The sequence below is a fragment of the Macrobrachium rosenbergii genome, chromosome 48, assembly GCF_040412425.1.
Source record: "Macrobrachium rosenbergii isolate ZJJX-2024 chromosome 48, ASM4041242v1, whole genome shotgun sequence".
In the NCBI taxonomy this organism is placed as follows: Eukaryota; Metazoa; Arthropoda; class Malacostraca; order Decapoda; family Palaemonidae; genus Macrobrachium; species Macrobrachium rosenbergii.
Window position 1 is genome coordinate 10,343,209 of NC_089788.1, and position 23,793 is coordinate 10,367,001.

Here is a 23,793-nt window from a genome sequence, read left to right on the forward strand (position 1 = left end):
AAAATATAGTTAAGTTACTTCATTTCACGGCTGACGGATTAGAGAGAGAAAAGTATCGCAGTTGGGGAGAAATTAAATATAAGTTTTTGCGAGTGGGTACAGTTTAAAAGCCGAAACATTATATAAAGTAAACTTTATATATATATATATATATATATATATATATATATATATATATATATATATATTACATATATATATATATATATATATATATATATATATATATATATATATATATATATATATATATAATCGCAGGAGGTTTTCTTTGAGTCACATAGCAAACTGGTATTGAAATTGTGGCAAATATGTAAATTGGTGGCCTTGAACGTTAAGTCAAAAGAGGACTCATGCAGTGGTAATTATCTATTAGCAAACTTTGAAGAAAAAATATTGGAAGAAAATTATACGAAATGCCACTAAAACAAGAATCTCCATGGATTAATAATAATGGATAGAATTGTTGCTAATGTTAATATTTCTATGAACTTCTGTGCATAGAAATATTCTGTGCAATATATCACATGCAAAAAAAAAAGATAATGTTCCTATTTTACAAGCAATAACGTTGGCTACTTCATAAGCAATCTTTATATTTTTACTGACAACGCAAGCCAGTAGAACGAGAACTGACTTTACTTTTTCCTTTCAATAGTCCCTTTTCCGTATATGATCGCTTGACTTTATTGCATATTTTAGGGAATAAATTCGCGAAACATGGTTTTGTGGCGGTGAATAATAAAAAATTTAAGTTAAAAAATCAATTTTCGAAATTGTCTAAAAAAAAGTAAAATGATCATAACAAATAACAAGAAAGTTATCAAGAATGACTCGTATCTCCCATCTCTTGGCATCTTAATAGGTTCATCTCTCTCTCTCTCTCTCTCTCTCTCTCTCTCTCTCTCTCTCTCTCTCCTAAAACAAACATATCGAACTGGCTAACTTTCCAAAGTATGCTTTTTTTTATCTCGTACCTCATTTCTCTCTCTCTCTCTCTCTCTCTCTCTCTCTCTCGTTCGTCTCAACTTCGTTAAAAAAAAAGAGAATGGTAAAAATCACAAGCGTCCATAATTACCTTCCATAGCTTCCATTTTCATTCCAAGAAGAGAGGAAGAAAAGGGGAAGAGCATTGAAGAAATTAATTAAATTTCAGCCACTTCTAGAAAGAAGACGAAAGAAAAGTGCAGGAGAAAGTAAAACTAGAAAAAGATTCCATTTTTGTTTTTGGCATCTCTACAAAGAAGAGGCAGGGAAGCTATTCCAAGTAGGAAATAAAATGAGCATTCGGTAATTACAAGAGATTAATGAGAGAGATGATTTGGCTTAATTGATGTTAATTATACTTTTTAGGTCATAAAACATTAAATACTTCAAGGGTTTACGATTTTAAAACATGCTATGGAGTTGCTAAGCATTTTATAGATGTTACTTAAGACTTTAAGGCTTATTTAAAAGTAAACTAATCATCTACACTACTAAAAGCCATCAAGTTATATTTAATTTTCTGAATTCTATAAGACGACATATCTACATCTATGTACCATGCAAAATTAATATAAAAACAAGTAAAAAACTGCGCCGAAGAAACTTCGGCGCAGACAAGTTTTCTGTACATCGTATAATCAAGACCACCGAAAACAGATCTCTCTTTCGGTGGTCTCGGTATAATGCCGTATGAACAGCGGCCCATAAAACTTTAACCACGGCCCGGTGGTGGCCAGCCTATATCGCTGCCAGATGCAAGATTATGGCTAAATTTAATCTTAAATAAAATAAAAACTACTGAGGCTAGGGGGCTGCAATTTGGTATGTTCGACGATTGGAGGGTGGATGATCACGTACCAATTTGCAGCCCTCTAGGCTCAGTAGTTTTTAAGATCTGAGGGAGGACAGGAAAAAGTGCGGACGGACAGACAAAGCTGGCACAGTAGTTTTCTTTTCAAAAAACTAATAAGATAAGGTCACATATGCTTTGAATATATGGTGCAATGTTCTAAACTTATGTCCGTACTGATTTCAACGTATTTTGTACTGCCAAAAACGTCACTTATAAAATCAGTTACTATTAGCTGACAGATATCAGTGAGAATGTTGAGTCCGTGCATCTTCGAAGGCGAGAGGAGATAAATGGATGGGCAATGCAAAGAGATTTAGATAATATATTGCATGCATATGAGAGTACTACCTGCAAATGAAGTCCCATCAGAGTATTAGTATTTCAAAGATGTTTTGGGTCATGGGATAGAGGTTTACGTATTTAGTGCTATATTTCAGGCAGGTGGAAGAATTATTCGGAGTTAAAATGTGCAAAACAGCCTTCTGATCACTCGTTAAAAACTGATAAAATCAGCATTTCTTGTTAATGCTCACATGAAATGTTTAGAAAATAAATTTTGTATATTTTATGGTTTATTAGTTTTTTTAATATGCTACAAACTGTTCAAGACGTCGAATCATTAAAATTAGCATTTCTGGTTAATACATAAAACGTTTATTACAGTTTTTTTTTTTTTTACAATATACAACAAACTATTCAGGACATCAAATCATTAAAACGTGATAAAATTAGCAATTCTCGTTAATACCTACATAAAATGTTTAGAAAATAAATTTGTATATCTTATGGTTTATTAGTTTTTTTACAATATCCAACAAACTATTCAAGACGTCGAATCGTTAAAAATTAGGTAAAAAAATGTTATAACCCTCTTATATGATTTAATGCAGAATGATCCTGTAATGACGTGGAACAAAAATTAGTTAAAAAAATAATAGTTAAAAAAAATATTAGTTAAAAGAATAAAAATAGTCTTGAAATTTCGGATTAATTTATTATAATGTATTTCTTAACGTACTGGTCACCTAATATAGGTTAGATTGCTTTTAAGTATTTTATACGGTGGCTTAGAACGGCAAGCATTCCAACTGGTCTTTATATCTGCCATTCTGAGCAAATGTTCATTAATTATTTTTCTTATATCAGTAGGTCGAAGAATTATAGCTATATTAAAGTGAGCTGAAAATCGTCCTTTATACTGTCGCGGAATATACTAATGCAATGACAAAAGTATTAAATTATATCATGTATAAAAAGGCAGTTACTGCAACAACAACAACAACAATATAATAATAATATTATTATTATTATTTCAGTAGATGAAACCTAGTCATATGGAACAATCGCACCGAAGGGGCCACTGAAAATTCAAGCTTCCACAGGATGTTGGTTTCAACCTCCCACCGCAGCAGACCCCCCTAACACTGCAGCAGTAACTGATCATGATACAGAGCCAGTGATTTTTCATCGCCCTGGGGGAGACGCGAACCCGGGATATTTGAGTGGCATGCCACGACACTAACCAATACACCAGCGGACCAGCTAAATAATAATAACAGTTATTATTAATAATAATAATAATAATAATAATAATAATAATAATAATAATAATAATAATAATAATAATAATAACAACATCCGTTGAAACCTCCGTCACGGCTGAGCAGTCCATACACCCGACAGCAGGGGCACACCCCCCATACCCCTCACCCCCTAAAAAAAAAGTCCCTCCCCTAATAATAATAATAATAATAATAACAATAATAATAACAATAACAAAGACACACCAGACTCTCAGCGTTTATTCCAAAAGCGCTCTCATTACTTCGGAGCTCTAATTATTTATGGGACTCTCTTCCCACGCTGATGAAACACGAAACCACGACGTCCTGTTGTAACGCGAGCGAGCATCACAGCGCTAATTGAACTGGGGAAACAAAATGAAATTCAACCGCAGCACGGGTTATTTTTATTAGCGTATTTGGAGCGCACTCCAACGACTGTCATCTAACACGGCGGTAATTCAGCTATTTTTGTTATTTTATTATTATTATTATTATTATTATTATTATTATTTGAACTGTGAAAATTTGGTTAAAAAGCCAAGCACTGAGGCGGTATTTCAGCTATTATTATTATTATTATTATTGTTGTTATTATTATTATTATTATTGTGAAAATCTGGTTAAAAAGCCAAGCACTGGGGCAGTAATTCAGCTATTACTATTATTATTATTATTTGAATTGTGAAAATTTGGCTAAAAAGCCAAGCACTGGGCTGTAATTCAGCTATTATTATTACTATTTGAACTGTGAAAATTTGGTTAACAAGCCAAGCACTGGGGCGGTAATTCAGCTATTATTATTATTATTATTATTATTATTATTATTATTATTATTATTATTATTATTATTATTATTATTATTATTATTTGAACTGTGAAAATTTGGTTAAAAAGCCAAGCACTGGGGCGGTAATTCTGCTATTTTTATTATTATTATTATTATTATTTGAACTGTGAAAATTTGGTTAAAAAACCAAGCACTGGGGCGGTAATTCAGCTATTATTATTATTATTATTATTATTATTATTATTATTATTATTATTATTATTATTATTATTATTTGAACTGTGAAAATTGGTTAAAAAGCCAAGCACTGGGGCGGTAATTCAGCTATTATTATTATTGTTATTATTATTATTATTATTATTATTATTATTATTATTATTATTATTATTATTATTTGAACTGTGAAAATTTGGTTAAAAAACCAAGCACTGGGGCGGTAATTCAGCTATTTTTATTATTATTATTTGAACTGTGAAAATTGGTTAAAAAGCCAAGCACTGGGGCGGTAATTCAGCTATTTTTTATTATTATCATTTGAATTGTGAAAATTTGGTTAAAAAGCCAAGCACTGGGGCGGTAATTCAGCTATTATTATTATTAACTGTGAAGCATCACTATATTGTGATCTAAAATAATGAGTAAAAAAGCCACAATAATATAATTGATAAATTGTATATTTTAAAAAGCCACGCACTGGGGCACTTAAGACAACAAAAAGAGGGAGTTGGAGTGGCTGGACAGCAAGACTGAAGAAAGTGCGAACAGAGGTCAAATAAAAGGCTTAAAAGTGGCTGCAGGTGAGGCCTGGTGGGACTTTGCAAAAAAACCTTTAGTATTGCCTACAGTGCTCCACTTCACCTGCACTGACGGCACCACCCTACCTACGGGGTTTACCTAATTTGTGAGAGGTAAATTAAGTAACTTACTGATTAGAAGTCAGAGAAAAGGGAAAATGAAAATATAACGGAATAGAATAGAATAGCATATACAATTCAGGGCGAAGGCCAAGCGATGGGACCTATGAGGTCATTCAGAGCTGAAAGGAAAATTGAGAGTAAAAGGTTACAAAGGCGTTAACAGGAGGAAAACCTCTCAGTTGCACTATGAAATAATTGTTAGAGAGGGTGGAAAGTCGGATGGAAGAGAGAGAACATGAATGGCGGTGCAGTAAAAGCAATGAAAGGGGTTGCAGCTAGGGACCGAGGGGACGCTGCAAAGAACCTAAGTAATGCCTACAGTTCAACGCATGAGGTGCACCGGCGGCACTATCCCCCTGAGGAGGAGAGAGCTAACAGGGATCAAATAAAAGCCTCACAGTCTTGTGCAGCTATGGGCCAGAGGGACGCTGCTAACAACCCTTAGTAATGCCTATAGTGCTCCACGTGAGTTGCACTAACGGCAGCACCACCATACGGGGTTTACCTAATTTGTGAAAAGTAAATTAAGTAACCCTTATTAGATAGAAGGCGAAAAGAGAGAGAGAGAGAGAGAGAGAGAGAGAGAGAGAGAGAGAGAGAGAGAGAGAGAGAGAGAGAGAGAGAGAGAGGAGAGAGAGAGAGAGAGAGAGAGAGAGAGAGAGAGAGAGAGAGGGAGAAAAGTATAAGGGAGTTTGAATTCTTGGGATTGGCTGTCTTCGTCTAAACACGGATTCTGGTCCTCAAAGCCAGGTTAGAATGAATTTGATAGCACCAGCAGCTTTTTGAATTGAATGTAAAATTTAGGCCAAAGGCCAAGCACTGGGGCCGATGAGGTCATTCAGCGCTGAAACTGCAATTGACAGTAAAAGGTTTGAAAGGTGTAGCAGGAGGAAAGCCTCGCAGTTGCAGTACGAATCAATTGTAAGGAGAGGGTGGAAGGTAAGGTGGAATGAAGAGAATATGAAACGAGGTACAATACAGGAACGAAAGGGGTTGCAGGTAGGGGCCGAAGGCACGCTGCAAAGAACCTAAAGTAATGCCTACAGCTCACGGCATGAGGCGCACTGACGGCACTGACCCCCTATGGGGAAGAGCTTTTAGAAGACGAATAGTATAGCGTGTAACGGGGAATTCTTCACTTGTTCAGTGGTTGTCAAGCAGCCCAACTTTGAGAGAGGAATTCTCAAAATTTGATAATTCTGAGGTTTCCCAGGGAAGCAAAGTTACCACGGTTGGGGGGTGGGTTGCATATTAAGGATACCAAATCAGTCAATAGGACCCAGTCTATTATGCCAGCTAAACTGACAAAATATTACTCTGAAACTGAAATAAAAACAGAATTGTTTGAAGTAAATCCACTCTTAGCACTGCAGCCATGACATAACTCTTAAAAACTTTGTGAACCCACTGGTTGCCTTGAGTAGTGAAATTCAAAAGTCAACCGACACTCAATCGCCGGCAAGCGTCGGTGGACTTCGAATTGATAATACTTGTCTACCTGTTGGAGTTTGTACTGAAGAGTGATTATTTTTGCCACAAAGATTTGGATTTTTCTTTTAAGTGTAAACTTCTGGAATTTTTCTTCCCAGAAACTAGGGTTTCTGCTAAATCTCACAGGCCTTCTGAAGAGTCCTGATTTTTCGACTAGTTCAAACTTCCGCAGGTTTTTATTAGAAGTTAAGGTCTCTTATAGAACTTTGGACTGCCAATAGAGAGTTCAGTTTATCGCTATATTAGGGGCACCAATATACAAGTAAAAAATGCTCCAAAGTTTCTTCGGCGCAATCTAGTTTTCTGTACATCGTATAATGTTGTATGAAACTCTCAGCCACGGCCCATGCAATTCTCAGCCGCAGCCCATGAAACTATCGGCCATGGTCCTGTGGTGGCCTGTATTTTGGTACCTGTAGCTGTGCCAGACGCACGATCATGGCTAAATTGAACCTTAAAATAAAAACTACTGAGGCTAGAGGGCTGCAATTTAGTATGTTTAATGATTGGAGGGTGGATGATCAACATATCGATTTGCAGCCCTCTAGCCTCAGTAGTTTTTAAGATCTGAGGGCGGACAGAAAAAGTGCGGACGGACAGACAAACAGCCATCTCAGTAGTTTTCTTTTACAGAAAACTAAAACCTCTGGTTTCTACAGAAACACAGTGCTTGTTCTGGAAGAGTCTGGTCTTTTGTTGAAGCTCAGGGTTTGCTTAGATGAAAGTTCGAGCCTCTGAAAACGGCTAGACCAAAACATTGTTGGAAATGTGCACACTGGCACAATGTAGTCAGACAAGAGCTTTACGCTGAAGCCAGGTATTCACTGAAATCACCTTGGTAACCGGTCGCCATCTTGAATTTTGCTTAAGTATGATTTCCAATCCAAAATAAACTATTCACTCTGTTACTGTTATCAAGCCATTAGTGATACCCTTATTTGCACATGATAAAAAACGCCTATATATTTTTTTGAGTTTTGATAATGAACAACAAACTAGGATTATTTCCAATATTTTCGCCTTAATTTCCATTGGGAAACCATTGATATTTTTTTTCTATCGTAAGCGTTATTAGGCTTATAACTAAAGCTGAATTGATAGTATCAAGATCATCCCACCCAGGCTCTCTCTCTCTCTCTCTCTCTCTCTCTCTCTCTCTCTCTCTCTCTCTCTCTCTCTCTCTCTTTACTGAAAGAGTTACATGATTTTTGAAAAACATGTTTTCACTTGGCACTTCAGCGAAGTACTCAAAAGGGCATTTTAGAAAAAATGACTTCAAACGCTAAATATAATAAGGTGAATTAAACTCTCCTCAACGACATTTCCCGTTCGCTTTCTTCCTCTCAATTCCCTTGAGTTATCCCTGTCACCGGTCGGATGAGTCTCATCCATTGGATAATGAATCCCCTTTCCTTTTCGAGTGAGTAGACGGATGAGAGTAGAATACGGATCATTGAATTACCAACTTTTTTTTTTTATCGGTAATCGCCAAGAGCTCGCTTTCATTTCGGGGAAGTTAAGGGTGTGTGTGTGTGTGTGTGTGTGTGTGTGTGTGTGTGTGTGTGTGTGTGTGTGTGTGTGTGTGAGAGAGAGAGAGAGAGAGAGAGAGAGAGAGAGAGAGAGAGAGAGAGAGAGAGAGAGAGAGAGAGAGAGACGCACGCAAAGAAACTGGGGTTCGAGATTTTATATTTTTTTCTTTCTTTTTGACATATTTGCTAATAATCTTGTGTGTGTTGTGTGTGTGTGTATATATATATATATATATATATATATATATATATATATATATATATATATATTAACTTTATCAAATACACAATTGTTCTTTGCATAAGTACAATTACTAACAGGACCTCATTCAAACTGAATGGTATCTAAACTCGGTTTTTTTTACCGAGGCACATTTGTACCGACTGGCAGGGGTGTCCTTTTAGCTCGGAAAGTTTCCTGCTAGCTGATTGGTTGCAAATATTTTGTCCGAATAGCATCATTGTTTTCAAATAATTACCAAGTAATGTGAATCGAAACTTATTTACTAACCTAAATTTCTCCCTCAGATATGTGTTTTGTCAATAAATAATGTTAACGAATAAAGAGATAATAAAGTATTGTGATGGTAAGTCTAAATTTAATAACAACACCCGCCGAAGTCAACGACAGGAGCTTGTTTTCGGATGTACGCTGCATAATTTTTTTACTTTTCACATATTTTAACACCAACCGGGATAAATTACACTAAGCATAAGAAAACCATGTTATTATAAACTTTCTTTGAATACCAGAGTCTACTAAAAACATGGAATTAATAAAACTCGCTATTAGTGGAAACTTCCAGGGAGGTAAAAGGAACAGCCTGCGGTGGCCTGGCAGGAAAAACTATCACAGGTGATTGTCATTGCAGCATTTTCCTGATTTATGTCATTGCAGCTTTTTCCTGATTTATGTAAATGTTGAAATCAGTGTTACGTTACTGAGATTACTTTAATGGCTATATCTGCAATTAAAAAGTTTCTGTGCTTCTTTTTGTAGGTGCACGCTACTAAAAATATATTTCGCAGAAATTAACAACTTACTCGTTCGTGTAAGTTACAGCAGACAATGCGAGATAAGAAAACTTTTTTTCTTATTTTCCGTTCTGTTCAGGACACATATGAGGTTAACACGAGTTTCTGCGGATATTCTGAGAAGTAAAAGAATATGTGACTAAGTAGAAAATGTACTATACACATATACATTTTAAGGATTAGCTGGCTATATGCGTCTACTGTCAAATACCGAGGCGGGGATGGAAGGGAGGGGGAGGGGTATCGCGTTGTAACTCGGTGAAATTATGAATTCGTTTAATAATGATTTTTATGCAATTTATGGAACACTACAGTATCCTTAAACCGAAAATAGTGCTATTAATAGAACCTATACCTTTACGACAAAATTAGCAAATCCTTTCTATACGGACTTACATCATAGGCCTACATACACCTAGCTTAACTTATATCAAGCATCAGCTACTGTTTACTGTTACTCCTTACCTTAAAGAGTTAAGCAAATTTTATTGCAACTGTCAAAAAATGGTGTAAGACACACAGACATAGGCTAGCCTAGTTTGAAATCTGTGCAAGAAATAAAGGGAAGTACATTATTATTATGTAAAAGAAAAAAATAGCGTCTTCATATTTATCATCATATTTATCATAATGATATAACAAAAGGCTTCAGCACAAAAGCCTATAAAAGATGATATGTATCTGAAAAGTTTTCTTGTTCATCAACATTTGCTGGCATGTGGATACCATATGAATAACTAGGCCTACTTATCTAGGTAATTTTATCTAAATTTTATCTAATGCCACAGGCTGTTCCTTTTACGTCCCCGAAGTTTTCACTAATAGCGAGTTTTATTAATTCCATGTTTTTAGTAGATTCTGGTATTCAAAGAAAGTTTATAATAACATGTTTTTCTTATGCTTAGTGTAGTTTATCCCAATTGGTGTTAAAATATGTGAAAAGTAAAAAAAAATTATGCAGCGTGCATCCGAAAGCAAGCTGTCGTTGACTTCGGCGGGTGTTGTTATTAAATTTAGACTTACCATCACAATCCTTTATAATCTCTTTATTCGTTAACATTATTTATTGACAAAACATATATCTGAGGGAGAAATTTAGGTTAGTAAATAAGTTTCGATACACATTACTTGGTAATTATTTGAAAACAATGATGCTATTCGGACAAAATATTTGCAACCAATCAGCTAGCAGGAAACTTTTCCGAGCTAAAAGGGCACCCCTGCCAGTCGGTGCAAATGTGCCTCGGTAAAAAAACTGAGAATAGTGGAGATATTTATTAAAACAAAAAGTTACAAGGTTTCTATAGGACAAACCGTCCTCATTCTCAAGCATTATATATATATCAAGAAAGTAAGTCTTAAATCATTCCTCGACCGTACAAATGATCTTCCAATAGTTAACCATATTTTGTATTTGCCATATTTTTACTTCTAACAAAATTTTCAGTGTCTTTAAAATTAATGTAAGATAAAGGAACATCTTAACTATCCCTCAGCATAAAACTAAAATTTTCGATAATCATTTCAATGGGTTAAAATTTCTATTTATTCTATGAATTAGGCCCAACAGTCTAAAAGATAATATAAACGTAATGTTCAAATAAAATAGATGCAGTCATAATTAGCGAAAATGAATCGATTTACACATCAATCAATGGACATCAATTCGCCCTCTACTGCGCTTCCATTACATGGTTCATAATGAAGATTTCCGATGAGAACCATGTTTTTCCTGTCAGCAAAAAGAACACATTATTCATACAAAAGCAAGTACCGTCGTTAGCTGCTGCTGCTAAACATGTTTATAAATCAAGAGTGTCTCGGACCTTTTAGTGTGATACCGGTTTCACACACAAAAAAATTCTTCATCTTTCCTTCTTTTCCTCTGGCTAATAAAAGTTTTCCTTTCTACTTGAGTCTTCTAACCACAACATAAAAAATCTCTTGTCTTTCCTTCTTTCCCTCTGGCTATTAAAATTCTTTCCTTTTCGTTCGTGAGTCTTCTAACCACAACATAAAAACATCTGTCCGTCCTTCTTTCCCTCTGGCTACTAAAATCCTTTTCTACCGTTCGCGAGTCTAAAATCTCCATCTTTCCTACTTTCCCTCTGGCTATTAAAATCTTTTTCTATCTGTTCGCGAGTCTTCTAACCACAACATTGAAAATCTCCATCTTTCCTACTTTCCCTCTGGCTATTGAAATTCTTTCCTTTCCGTTTGCTAGTCTTCTAACTACATCATTGAAAATCTCCATCTTTCCTATTTTCCCTCTGGCTATTAAAATTCTTTCCTTTCCGTTTGCTAGTCTTCTAACCACAACATAGAAAATCTCCATCTTTCCTACTTTCCCTCTGGCTATTAAAATTCTTTCCTTTCCGTCTGCTAGTCTTCTAACCACAACATAGAAAATCTCCATCTTTCCTGCTTTCTCTCTGGCTATTAAAATTCTTTCCTTTCCGTTTGCTAGTCTTCTAACCACAACATAGAAAATCTCCATCTTTCCTGCTTTCTCTCTGGCTATTAAAATTCTTTCCTTTCCGTTTGCTAGTCTTCTAACCACAACATAGAAAATCTCCATCTTTCCTACTTTCCCTCTGGCTATTAAAATTCTTTCCTTTCCGTTTGCTAGTGTTCTAACCACAACAATGAAAATCTCCATCTTTCCTACTTTCCCTCTGGCTATGAAAATTCTTTCTTTTCCGTTTGCTAGTCTTCTAACCACAACATAGAAAATCTCCATCTTTCCTACTTTCTCTCTGGCTATTAAAATTCTTTCCTTTCCGTCTGCTAGTCTTCTAACCACAACATAGAAAATCTCCATCTTTCCTGCTTTCTCTCTGGCTATTAAAATTCTTTCCTTTCCGTTTGCTAGTCTTCTAACCACAACATAGAAAATCCCCATCTTTCCTACTTTCCCTCTGGCTATTAAAATTCTTTCCTTTCAGTTTGCTAGTCTTCTAACCACAACATAGAAAATCTTCATCTTTCCTACTTTCCCTCTGGCTATTAAAATTCTTTCCTTTCCGTTTGCTAGTCTTCTGACCACAACATAGAAGATCTTCATCTTTCCTACTTTCCCTCTGGCTATGAAAATTATTTCCTTTCCGTTTGCTAGTCTTCTAACCACAGCATAGAAAATCTCCATCTTTCCTACTTTCTCTCTGGCTATTAAAATTCTTTCCTTTTTGTTCGCAAGTCTTCTAACCACAACACAGAAAATCTCCATCTTTCCTACTTTCCCTCTGGTTATTAAAATTCTTTCCTTTCCATTTGCTAGTCTTCTAACCACAACATAGAAAATCTCCATCTTTCCTACTTTCTCTCTGGCTATTAAAATTCTTTCCTTTTTGTTCGCGAGTCTTCTAACCACAGCATAAAAAATCTAAATCTTTCCTTCTTTCTCTGGCTATGAAAATTCTTTCCTCTTCCGTTTGCTAGTCTTCTAACCACAACAGAAAATCTCCGTCTTTCCTACTTTCCCTCTGGCTATTGAAATTCTTTCCTTTCCATTTGCTAGTCTTCTAACCACAACATAGAAAATCTCCATCTTTCCTACTTTCTCTCTGGCTATTAAAATTTTTTCCTTTCCGTTTGCTAGTCTTCTAACCACAATATAGAAAATATCCGTCTTTCCTACTTTCCCTCTGGTTATTAAAATTCTTTCCTTTCCGTTTGCTAGTGTTCTAACCAAAACATAGAAAATCTCCATCTTTCCTACTTTCTCTCTGGCTATTAAAATTCTTTCCTTTTTGTTCGCGAGTCTTCTAACCACAGCATAAAAAATCTAAATCTTTCCTTCTTTCTCTGGCTATGAAAATTCTTTCCTCTTCCGTTTGCTAGTCTTCTAACCACAACATAGAAAATCTCCATCTTTCCTACTTTCTCTCTGGCTATTAAAATTCTTTCCTTTTTGTTCGCGAGTCTTCTAACCACAGCATAAAAAATCTAAATCTTTCCTTCTTTCTCTGGCTATGAAAATTCTTTCCTCTTCCGTTTGCTAGTCTTCTAACCACAACAGAAAATCTCCATCTTTCCTACTTTCCCTCTGGCTATTGAAATTCTTTCCTTTCCGTTTGCTAGTCTTCTAACCACAACATAGAAAATCTCCATCTTTCCTACTTTCCCTCTGGCTATTAAAATTCTTTCCTTTCCGTTTGCTAGTCTTCTAACCCCAACATAGAAAATCTCCATCTTTCCTACTTTCCCTCTGGCTATTAAAATTCTTTCCTTTCCGTTTGCTAGTCTTCTAACCTCAACACAGAAAATCTCCATCTTTCCTACTTTCCCTCTGGCTATTAAAACTCTTTCCTTTCCGTTTGCTAGTCTTCTAACCTCAACACAGAAAATCTCCATCTTTCCTACTTTCTCTCTGGCTATTAAAATTCTTTCCTTTCCGTTTGCTAGTCTTCTAACCTCAACACAGAAAATCTCCATCTTTCCTACTTTCTCTCTGGCTATTAAAATTCTTTCCTTTCCATTTGTGGGTGCTCTAACCACGGCATAAAAAATTTGTCCTTCCTCCTTTCCCCCTGGCTAATAAAATCCTTTCTTTTCCGTTTGCGAGTCTTCTAACCACGGCATAAAAAAATCTCTATCCTTCCTTTTTTCCCCTCTAACTATTAAAATACTTTCCTTTTTGTTCGCGAGTCTTCTAACCACAGCATAAAAAATCTAAATCTGTCCTTCGTTCTCTCTGCCTATGAAAATTCTTTCCTTTCCCCTTGCGAGTGTTCTAACCACGGCATAAAAAATTTGTCTTTCTTTCCCTCTGGCTATTAAAATCCTTTCTTCTCCGTTTGCGAGTCTTCTAACCACGGCATAAAAAAATCTATATCCTTCCTTTTTTCCCTCTGGCTATTAAAATTCTTTCCTTTCCGTTTGCGAGTCTTCTAACCGCAGCATAAAAAAATCTCTGTCCTTCCTTCTTTCCCCTCTGGTTACTAAATATTTTTCCTTTCCTCTTTAGGAGCTTTCTAACCACAACGGCTAATGTGGCACGTGCGAGTGTGCCCGGGCCAACTTTATGACATTTTCCTCTTGATTTCCCGAGGGAAAATTATTGCTCACCGACACGAACGTCCCGAGAAGCAGAAAATCATTCTGATGTAGTTCGTAACCAGGGAGACGGAACCCTGCGTCCTTTCCTTTGGTAGTGGAGTATCTCCTCTCTGTTTGAAATACTTTCCATTGTATTTTTTTTTCAGAAAGACTAAAATACTAAAATAATAAAAGTTGAGAGGAATTTTCCTCCCTCGCATCTTCATAAACTATCCTCTCATTCACTATTTAGATGTGATCTCGTTTTTATTACTGAACGGCAGATATTTTTTTTTTCTTTTGCTGGGTTCAGAAACTACGCTTCTGTATTTGTCGGGTTTGGACTCTGTTTATGTCGGGTTCAGAGACAGTTTTTATTTTTTATTTTCTTTTGTCGGTTTCAAAGACCTGCCTCTGTTTTTGCTGGGTTCGGAAACTGCCCTGTTCTGTTGAGTTTAGAGACTGTACTTAAGTCTCCGCCGAGTCAGTGTTTTTGTCAGGTTCAGAAGTTATTCCTCTGTTTTTTCCGGGTAAGTGCCTGCTCTGTTTCTACTCGGTTCAGAGACTTTCTTCCCCTTCTTCAGCCACAGTACAAAACAGCATCATAACACATTTTTTTCTTATGTTAGTCTTCCAATACTATTATCCCTTAACGGAAGCGGCCTTATCTCTTTTCTGAAGAGCTGTCTGGGCAAAGTAATTCAGCCACGAGGTCAGTCGATTACCTCATTTCCTTAGCCTACTCCCGTCCAAACATAGGGTTCCAGATAACCGAAAATGGAGGCAACAAAAGGCTCAGTCGCTATTTATCGCCAAAAAAAGGACAAAAGGGGAAAAACAAGCTTTTTTTTTTTGTGGCTGTCTGTGCCACAAGAGGAAAAGCAGAGCCAGGCTCTGTGATAACTTCATGTCATATTTTCCTTCTCTTCCTGATCTTGTCTTTCCTGAATCTAATAACCTTTCTTCTTTTAAAAGGCAGTTTGCTTCACCCTTCCTCCTTCCTTTCCCATTTTATTGTTTTCCATGTGTTTGCGTATTAGGTTACCTTTTGAATTGGCCTCTGTACTTGTAAAGAAGAAAAATACGAAATTATGAATACTGTGGTCATCAAAACAACAATGTATACATCACGTTTAGCCAGTACTTGTAGACCACTTGCTTACACCAAAAGGTCGATCAGAGTGACCAGTTCCAATAGCACCTACCCTAACCCCATCCCCCCTCTCCAACAGAGGATATTGAGGCAGAAATTTCCTTTTTTTTTTTCCAGACGAGTGGACTGGAAACTTTCTTAATTTGTTTCGAACAGACAACACCACGTCACTGGAATTGGGAACTAGGGGCACATTCTCGTAAGTGAAGACTTTTAGTTTTCTGAAAAGAAAACTATTGTGCCGGCTTTGTCTGTCCGTCCGCAATTTTTTCTGTCCGCCCTCAGATCTTAAAAACTACTGAGGCTAGAGGGCTGCAAATTCCTATGTTGATCATCCACCCTTCAGTTACCAAACATACCAAATTGCAGCCCTCTAGCCTCCGTAGTTTTTATTTGATTTAAGGTTAAAGTTAGCCATAACCGTGCGCCTGGCAACGATATAGGCCAGGCCACCACCGGGCCGTGGTTAAAATTTCATGGGCCCCGGCTCATACAGCATTATATCGAGACCACCGAAAGACAGCTCTATTTTCGGTGGCCTTGATTATACGATGTACAGAAACTTGATTGCGCCGAAGAAACGTCGGCACATTTTTTACTTCTTTATTTTCAGGTTTATTGGATAAGGATAAAGGTCCGTTAGTGTGCTGTAAAATAATAGACTTGGCCAGAGCGTTAAAATGTACAGTAAGGGTGATTCAGTTGTCCTATTTTAATCCAAAATCATTCGGAAGTTTACAAAATCAGTGAGAATGCTTCAAAACTATTTTTCATAGTCATGTGAAAACAACGGCTAGAATATAAACCACGGAAGACAATAACAAACTTGAGCATTAAGTGCTGCAAGAACGCTGTAGCCTATTAGCCACAGAGTGGAGAAAGTCAATTCGGTGAGAATTCTATATCGATCATCTCGAATAGAACATCTCCCAGGGAACCATGCAAACGTCTCCAAGATAATAAGGAAAATTGCCTTTAAGACAATTTACACAATTTCTCCGATAATCCGCCCAACGTCGTTGGCTGTGAAATGGCAACTTCAGAGTGTCACCCTGATTTACTGACGCGTAATAAGTCACAGACAATGCTACTGCGATTCTCATCATACATAACAGAAATAAATCATATATCACCGAAATTTTCAGCGTACATCAAAAACAAAGCCTTCGTCAGAGAATTACTTTAACTTGGAATTCCAGTGCCTGTGTTACATTAAGGAAATTTGTTACAGATGCTATATGTGATTAAGCAGGCAATTTTGAGATCTTGCTTCTACCGTCTTACAGTGTCAGATGAAATTTTGCTCGACTGGTCACAAACTTTTTTTTAAGCAAAAAAAAAAAAAAAATAATAATAATAAAATAAAAAATAAACGAGAAAAATATAATTCAATGACAACTCTAGTTAATGAGACAAGCGTCGTTTATAAATGTTGAAGTTAATTTTGAACTACCAGCGCCCACACCCGCAATCAAAGCTGTGATGAAATATTGTGTGATGAAATATTGTATTCAACGGAGTTTATGAGGACGATAATGAACGCAATTATTTCAAAATTTTAATGTTCGGTTCTAACATGGGCGCAATTTCAGATAATTAGGAAAAAAACACTTTATTTCTTCATACATAAGGACTATTACTTCAAGAGAACATCCTATATGCATTTTAAGTTTTGCCTTTTTATTCACAATATATGTATATGTATATGTATATATATACATATATATATATATATATATATATATATATATATATATATATATATATATATATATATATATATATATATATTTAGCGAACATGAAAGACTTGCTCCTTACCCTCAGAATCAGGATGTTATCCTTGGAGCTCCTGTGCGACATCCTCTTCCTGTAAATCTTCAGGAGGGACTGACGATCGACCTTGCCACTCGGAAGATGAGGGAGCGTATCCAAAACGACCACCCTGGGAACCATGACCTCCGCCAGGTAACTCCTCAGACATCGCAAGAGGTCCTCTGTGATGGGCGTGTCCCTCTCCTCGAATTCTGGCTTCAGCACAACAAAGGCCACAAGGACGTGGTCTTCGTCCTCCGTGTCCTGTTCCGTAGCTGCCAAAACGTAGTGGGCATCAGTGTACCTGAAGAAAGTGAAGAAAATGCTTGCTTATTACAGAACAGAACTCGACACACAGCATACGCTCGCAAGCTTACACATACACACCTAAAATGAATTCATATTACAGAAACAAGTCCATTTTGACAGATTATGTATTAGTACACAATAAATGGAAGAGCAATTTGACGGAATAAAGGAAAAAAGACGAGGTGATGGAGACATACCTGGTCATTATTTGGTTGAGTTCAAGTTAGGATAGGTATAAGTATTAACTGGAGGGTGAAGATGTGGTCGTAAATGTATCTAACTCAAACAAGTTTGATAAGCAGGAAGTGAGAAGGGCATACTGAGAGAAAATGGATGAATATGGACTAGGATTAAAGATACAAAATGACTTTGAAAAATTCCATGACGGGGTCACAGGGCCAACTGGGGGTATTTTGCGAGTACAGGAGATGGAAGAAAGAATAAACCACTAAGTGGTGGAATGAGGATATAAGAAGTGTACTGAGCGAAAAACATTATCTGAGGGGAACGATCTAACAGAGGACATGACCTTGTACAGGTAACAGGAGGATGGACAGGGTGGCCAAGAAAAAAAAACAAGAAAAAGAAAGGGAATAAGGCGAGCTAGGCCTCTCAGGAGAAGCTGAGATTGTTCTACAGGGAAGTGAAAGCAGAAGGTTCAATGATCAATTGGATTTCCAAATAAAAAGACATGAATGGAGAGATGCTATTTGAAATGACTGCAGTCTTGAATCGATAAAATTATTTTGGAGATCTGCTAAATGTTTAAGACTCTCACGAAACGGAAAGGGTTAGAGCAAGTTTAAAAAAATTTGTGTCGAAAAATGAAATGTTTAGATAACAAGGGATAGTTAGCAATATGATGTGACTGGGTGAATGACCAGGTTTGTAAAATATGTCGTGACAAGGTGGTTCTGAAGAAAAGGTGATAGGAATAATTGTTTTCTCATATAAAAATAAAGGTCACGTATACGACTGTATGAAAAACATTACTTGGTATGCCAAGGAAAATAAAAGGCGAAGATAGAGAAAATAGGACACATGAAAGAACGCCTACCTAAACGAAAGAGGGTACACTGATAAAATTTTATTAGGAGGTATATGCAAGGAATCTGAAATTAATGGGACGAGGCAGTATGCGCAGTTCGCGGACCAAAGCGTTTTAAAATATGTAGATGGGCGAGTAACTACTTTGGTGCGAAAGTGGGTTTTTGATGACTCCATTCTGTTTAATATCTTTATGGATGAAATGATGTGAGAAGCCACAAAAGAGAAACTAGATGTAGGTAAAAAGTTATGGGAATAACAAAATAGGTCGTGAATGGAATGTGGAATGTTGAAGTTTGCAGATGATGCAGTACTGATTGTGGATAGTGAAGAGAAACTGCAGGAACTAGTGAAAGTATGAAAGTGCTTACGATACGAAAAAGTTCCTAATAAATGTGGAGGAGGAGGAGGAGGAGGAGGAGGAGGAGGAGGAAGGTTATGAGGGTAAATGGAAACCAAGGCGAAGGAGCAATGATTGTTCAAATGGATGGTATAAGAATGGAAGTGCTCGATTTGTGCAGGTATTCGGAGGTAAATGTAGCGGATGAATAGAATGAGAGAAGAGATGATCTACAGACTATATATAGGTTAAGCAAGGAAGGTAGAGGGACGTGTGCAAGGGACTGGGAAGCCAAGCAGGAAATGTATCAAGGGATTGTCGTTCAAATACCTTTATGAAATTATGTGTAATTTTGATTCTAAACGAGAGTTAATAAAAGGCTGAGGGTATAGGAATCAATGGTTTGAGTAGTCTACGTCCTTTAGGAAGATGTCTTAGAAAACTAAAGGAGATACGGGTCAAGATTTTCACTTAGTGTTTCTTTCTGCCGGAGGTACTTCTACATAATTGTATACATCATGTGTTCAGGTGATTTAAAGCATATGTATATGAGTTCAGGTGATTTAAAGCATATGTATATATATATATATATTATATATATATATATATATATATATATATATATATATATATATATATATATATATATATATATATATATATATATATATATACACACACACACAGTATATAACTGGTGTGTATAAACTATTCAGTTTTTAGACATGTAGCCTACCAAATACGCAGCTATGTATGACTGTGTTTAAAGCAAACACACACGCACTTGAGAGAGAGAGAGAGAGAGAGAGAGAGAGAGAGAGAGAGAGAGAGAGAGAGAGAGAGAGAGAGAGAGAGAGAGAGAGAGAATTTCAAAAGTGAGGAGCCTAAACAGAAAAACGAAACTGTCTGTCGCACGATCTCCTCTTTAAATTGAGGTCAAGAGGTTAGATTGCACAAGGGGGAGGAGGAGAATTTGAAGAACTCCAACAAGATAAGAATTCTTGCACCAGTTTTAACTCTCTCTCTCTCTCTCTCTCTCTCTCTCTCTCTCTCTCTCTCTCTCTCTCTCTCCTCCTCCTCTTTCAGTTTTCTTTATTAAGATATAAAGCTAATACATGAATACTCTGGGGAAGGAAAAGTTTGTGAAAAACGACACGTGTTTAACTGAATTATGCTCAAAGAGTGGTTCTTACTTCATTATAAAAAAAAATCCGCACAACTTTCAAATGTTTTCCAGTTTGGAAAAACTGTTGAAAAAATGTTACCTAAATGACTTCTAATGCGTTTCTTACTTCAGCATATTGTAATTACACAAAACCTTTCAAAAAATTTTTCTCTGACCTGTGGCCCAGAGTTTCCTATTTATTACAAAACGATGACAAAGCCCATGAGCAAGATGTTGATCTTCACTTTATTCCTAGAGAGAGAGAGAGAGAGAGAGAGAGAGAGAGAGAGAGAGAGAGAGAGAGAGAGAGAGAGAGAGAGAGAGAGAGGTAACTACAACTCCCATGTATTTTTCTATTCCATATGAAAACTACCTGATCAGGAAGAAAACATACCGAATAATCACATACATTAAAAGACTGTATTCTACTAAAATGAAAAGCGAATGAAACACCAATAACTAGGAAAAAAAGGAAAAACAAGAAAGAGGAAAAATACGAAGGAAGCAGGTACCCTGAAAAGAACTCAACAAGAAACCAGAAGAGAGGGGGAAAGGAGGGTCGCTGTCGCAGAAGTTTAAAAGGTGCAAATTTATTTATGTCCAAACTCTGCTGCACTTCGCGACGGTTTTTGTTCCCGAAACATTTTCAAGTCTGTCCGAGTTTTAAGAGTATTTGAGAGTCTTTCTCTCTAGTTTTAAGAATATTTGAAGGTCTTTTTCTCTGGTGTTAAGAGTATTTGAGAGTCTTTTTTCCTCCCACTAGTGTCCTCAGAACTGAAAGTTTCTGAGTGAACATTTGCATGTTGTGCTTGATCACAGTAGTGAGCACAGAGGTTCATCAAGGCATTAAATTATACTTTCCGAACGTGTTGGACACACCACACATGATAGAGAGAGAGAGAGAGAGAGAGAGAGAGAGAGAGAGAGAGAGAGAGAGAGAGATGATACCGTCAAACCATCAAGTAGATGACATAAACATTTGGTGTCTTACCCACTTCTGTGAACAGCGTCGTCCACTTCCGCTAGCTGCACCCTGACTCCTCTGACTTTGACCTGACTGTCCTTACGCCCCTCGAATATCACGTGATTTCCGACCACCTTCCCCCAGTCGCCAGTCCTGTAAGCCACGACATTTTCCAGGAATCTGGAAGACTCTACATCACAGACTTCAGTACACACTCCAGCCATTTCTGTCTTTGTTGGGCTGGAACCTTCGTTTTCTGGAAGGGAGTCTTCTTTGGTCAGGCTTAAGCTTGTCCTTAATGACAGTTCTCTGAGAGAGCAAACCTCATTGCAAGTCTGACCGGACTTCAAGGGACTCATTTGTGCATTATTTGGCAACGTTTTATTTGGACTTTTAGAAGGCGACATATTGCTCTCTGACGCCGGACTTCGCCTGGTCTTTGAAGGACTAAACGCACTCTTAAAAAGACTAGTGATCTGGTTGTCTGATGTCTTTGCTGGACTTTTCTTTGGGGAAGAACTAACTTCGGAGGTGTTATGGTTTGAATCTGATTCACACACATAATTTTTTGTTGACAGTCTCGCTTCGTTTACAGTCTGGACACTTTCACTCTCTTTCACTCTTGAATTTTCACAGCCATCACACAACCTCGTGTCCGTTCGGTCACTTCTATAGATTTTTCTCAAGAATTCGTGAAGATTATTTCGCGTTTTCTCATCACTAAACTCGATGGACGAAACGGGGATAAATATGCTTGTGTCAGGTGCGTACTGCTTGCCATGGTGGTAACCAGCACAAACGTTATGCCCGATAATAACAATTTCCCCAGCTTCATCCGGTTTGGCACACGAGTAAGACTGATCGTTCTTTTTTTTCACTATAACTAGTGCGGTGTTGAACACTGGTTTCCCGATTGGGACCTTCACTCCCGCTTTCCAAGTAGTTTCCTCTATCTTGAGGAATGTAACATCTCCGGTCACTTCTGTTGAACCATAAAAATTAACAAAGTTACTCCCAGGAAACATGGAAAAGAAATCATTTAAAAGCCACCCAGGGATTGGCTCTCCACTTGATACCCAGAGGTTCAGATACATCTGCAGAAGCCTTATGGAATCTTTTGTTGTATTTAGGTACAAAATTAGAAGCTTCAACAACGACGGGACTAACACTAGCCTGGTAACACCATATTTACCGACGTAGTTAATGATTATTTCTGGGTTTATGTGGAGTTCCTTCACTATAGCCACAGGCACGCCAGCTAACAGTGGAGTGAAGAGTTCAGTGAGAGAGTCGACAAATGTTAAAGACTTTGACATGAGACACACTTCATCTGACTTGAAAGGGAATTCATTCCACTGCCAATAAAGACGGTGCATCAGATTCTTCATCGTGAGCAACACTCCTTTAGGATTGCCTGTGCTACCCGAGGTATACATGAGACAAGCTAATTTCCCTGGCCCTTCTAGTTCAGAATGCAATGCTTGACTTCTTTCCATCCATTTCTCTCTTGTTTCAGTGGGCGAACTCTCCCATGTTCTGATGTCAACAATCCTATCACTCACACAGTACTTAAGAACTTCAGAGGTGCTAGTGCAGTCATTTGTGGTTGTGCCACTCTTATCACTTGGTGGGTGAATAGATGTGTCAGATTCCAAAGACCTGACTTTTATATTTGTGTGCTCGTCAGTGATTATGCACGCTGGCTCTGCATCTCTGAGGACAAATAGAGTTCTTACTCCAGGTACTGCTGGATCAAGAGGTACAAATGCCCAGCCCAGCTTCCAGATGGCCAGGATGAGTGCCACAAGGTTGGGACTCCTGTGCATGCACAGAGCAATGCAAAACACTTTTCCTACTTTAGCAGCTTCGAAGGACTGATCAGCACTGCTGGCTTTCAAGTCACAATCCGTCGCTTCTTTGCCATTCTGCACAGACTTTCCACGGTCTGTGGTATCTCCACCAGCAGTCTTAACATCAACTTCGTCATCATTCATGCCATAGCCTTCATTTTCTTTAAGATATGCCTCGTAATTTGCCAGTTTTTGAGATTCTCTCTTCAGTGTTGTGTCAACAACTTCTAGAATCCATGCTTCCAAGGAGTCTACTAGATTTTGCAGTTCACTGAAGGTCATCTGCAGGTTGTCGCTCATGAGGGCTAAATTGTCCTTCGTTTTTTCATCTGTGGCAAGGCGCTTGAATACCTCATAACCCAACGTCAGGTCATCCGGAAGTGGGTTTGGTACCCCCAGTAGGACGGCCATTGCAAACCTGCAGAAAAAGAAATCTGTAAATTTTCCAAGGAAACATCAAAACGCCATTCTACCATTAAATATTACTACATTTATAGGTTGTAAGTTACAGGAAGTTAGTCTCTAAGCAATATATTCTAACAACTCACTGGGTTGAGCTAAACTGACAAACAGACAAAAATATTGTTCCTCACAATTACACCTTGTCAAATTTTCAGTAAACAGAAGAAGAATATATCATAGAAACGCACAAAGATAAACTTTTATCCAAAAGGCATAACGTCCATTCATGAAAACACTATCTGACTGTATTTGTTAGAACTATCGCTTCTGGTAACCCAAACTTAACTGAAAATGATAGCAATGGAAACAATGATTCTGTTACCTAGTTTAAATGTTTTATGATGTTGAAACAATATCATGGGCAAGGATGCATGGTTTTATCCTGTACAGAGATACTCAGGCCTGCATAAACAAATCAGCACTCACAATAGCGCATGCGCTCAACGAATACATATATACCTTAAATAATTTTATTTAATATGAATGAG

General features: G+C 37.2%; 1 protein-coding gene across 1 annotated transcript in view; it reads right to left on the reverse strand.

Annotated features, from left to right (window-relative positions):
• LOC136831250 (beta-alanyl-bioamine nonribosomal peptide synthetase ebony-like) overlaps positions 1-23,793 on the reverse strand; it is an 81,337-nt gene that overhangs the window by 39,615 nt on the left and 17,929 nt on the right. Inside the window, exons 2-3 of the mRNA XM_067091314.1 lie at positions 21,021-23,261; positions 17,175-17,472 (exon numbers count right to left, since the gene is read on the reverse strand). Of these exons, the coding sequence (XP_066947415.1) occupies positions 17,175-17,472; positions 21,021-23,254 (2,532 nt within the window). The 5' untranslated portion in view covers positions 23,255-23,261. The remainder of the gene's footprint in view (positions 1-17,174; positions 17,473-21,020; positions 23,262-23,793) is intronic.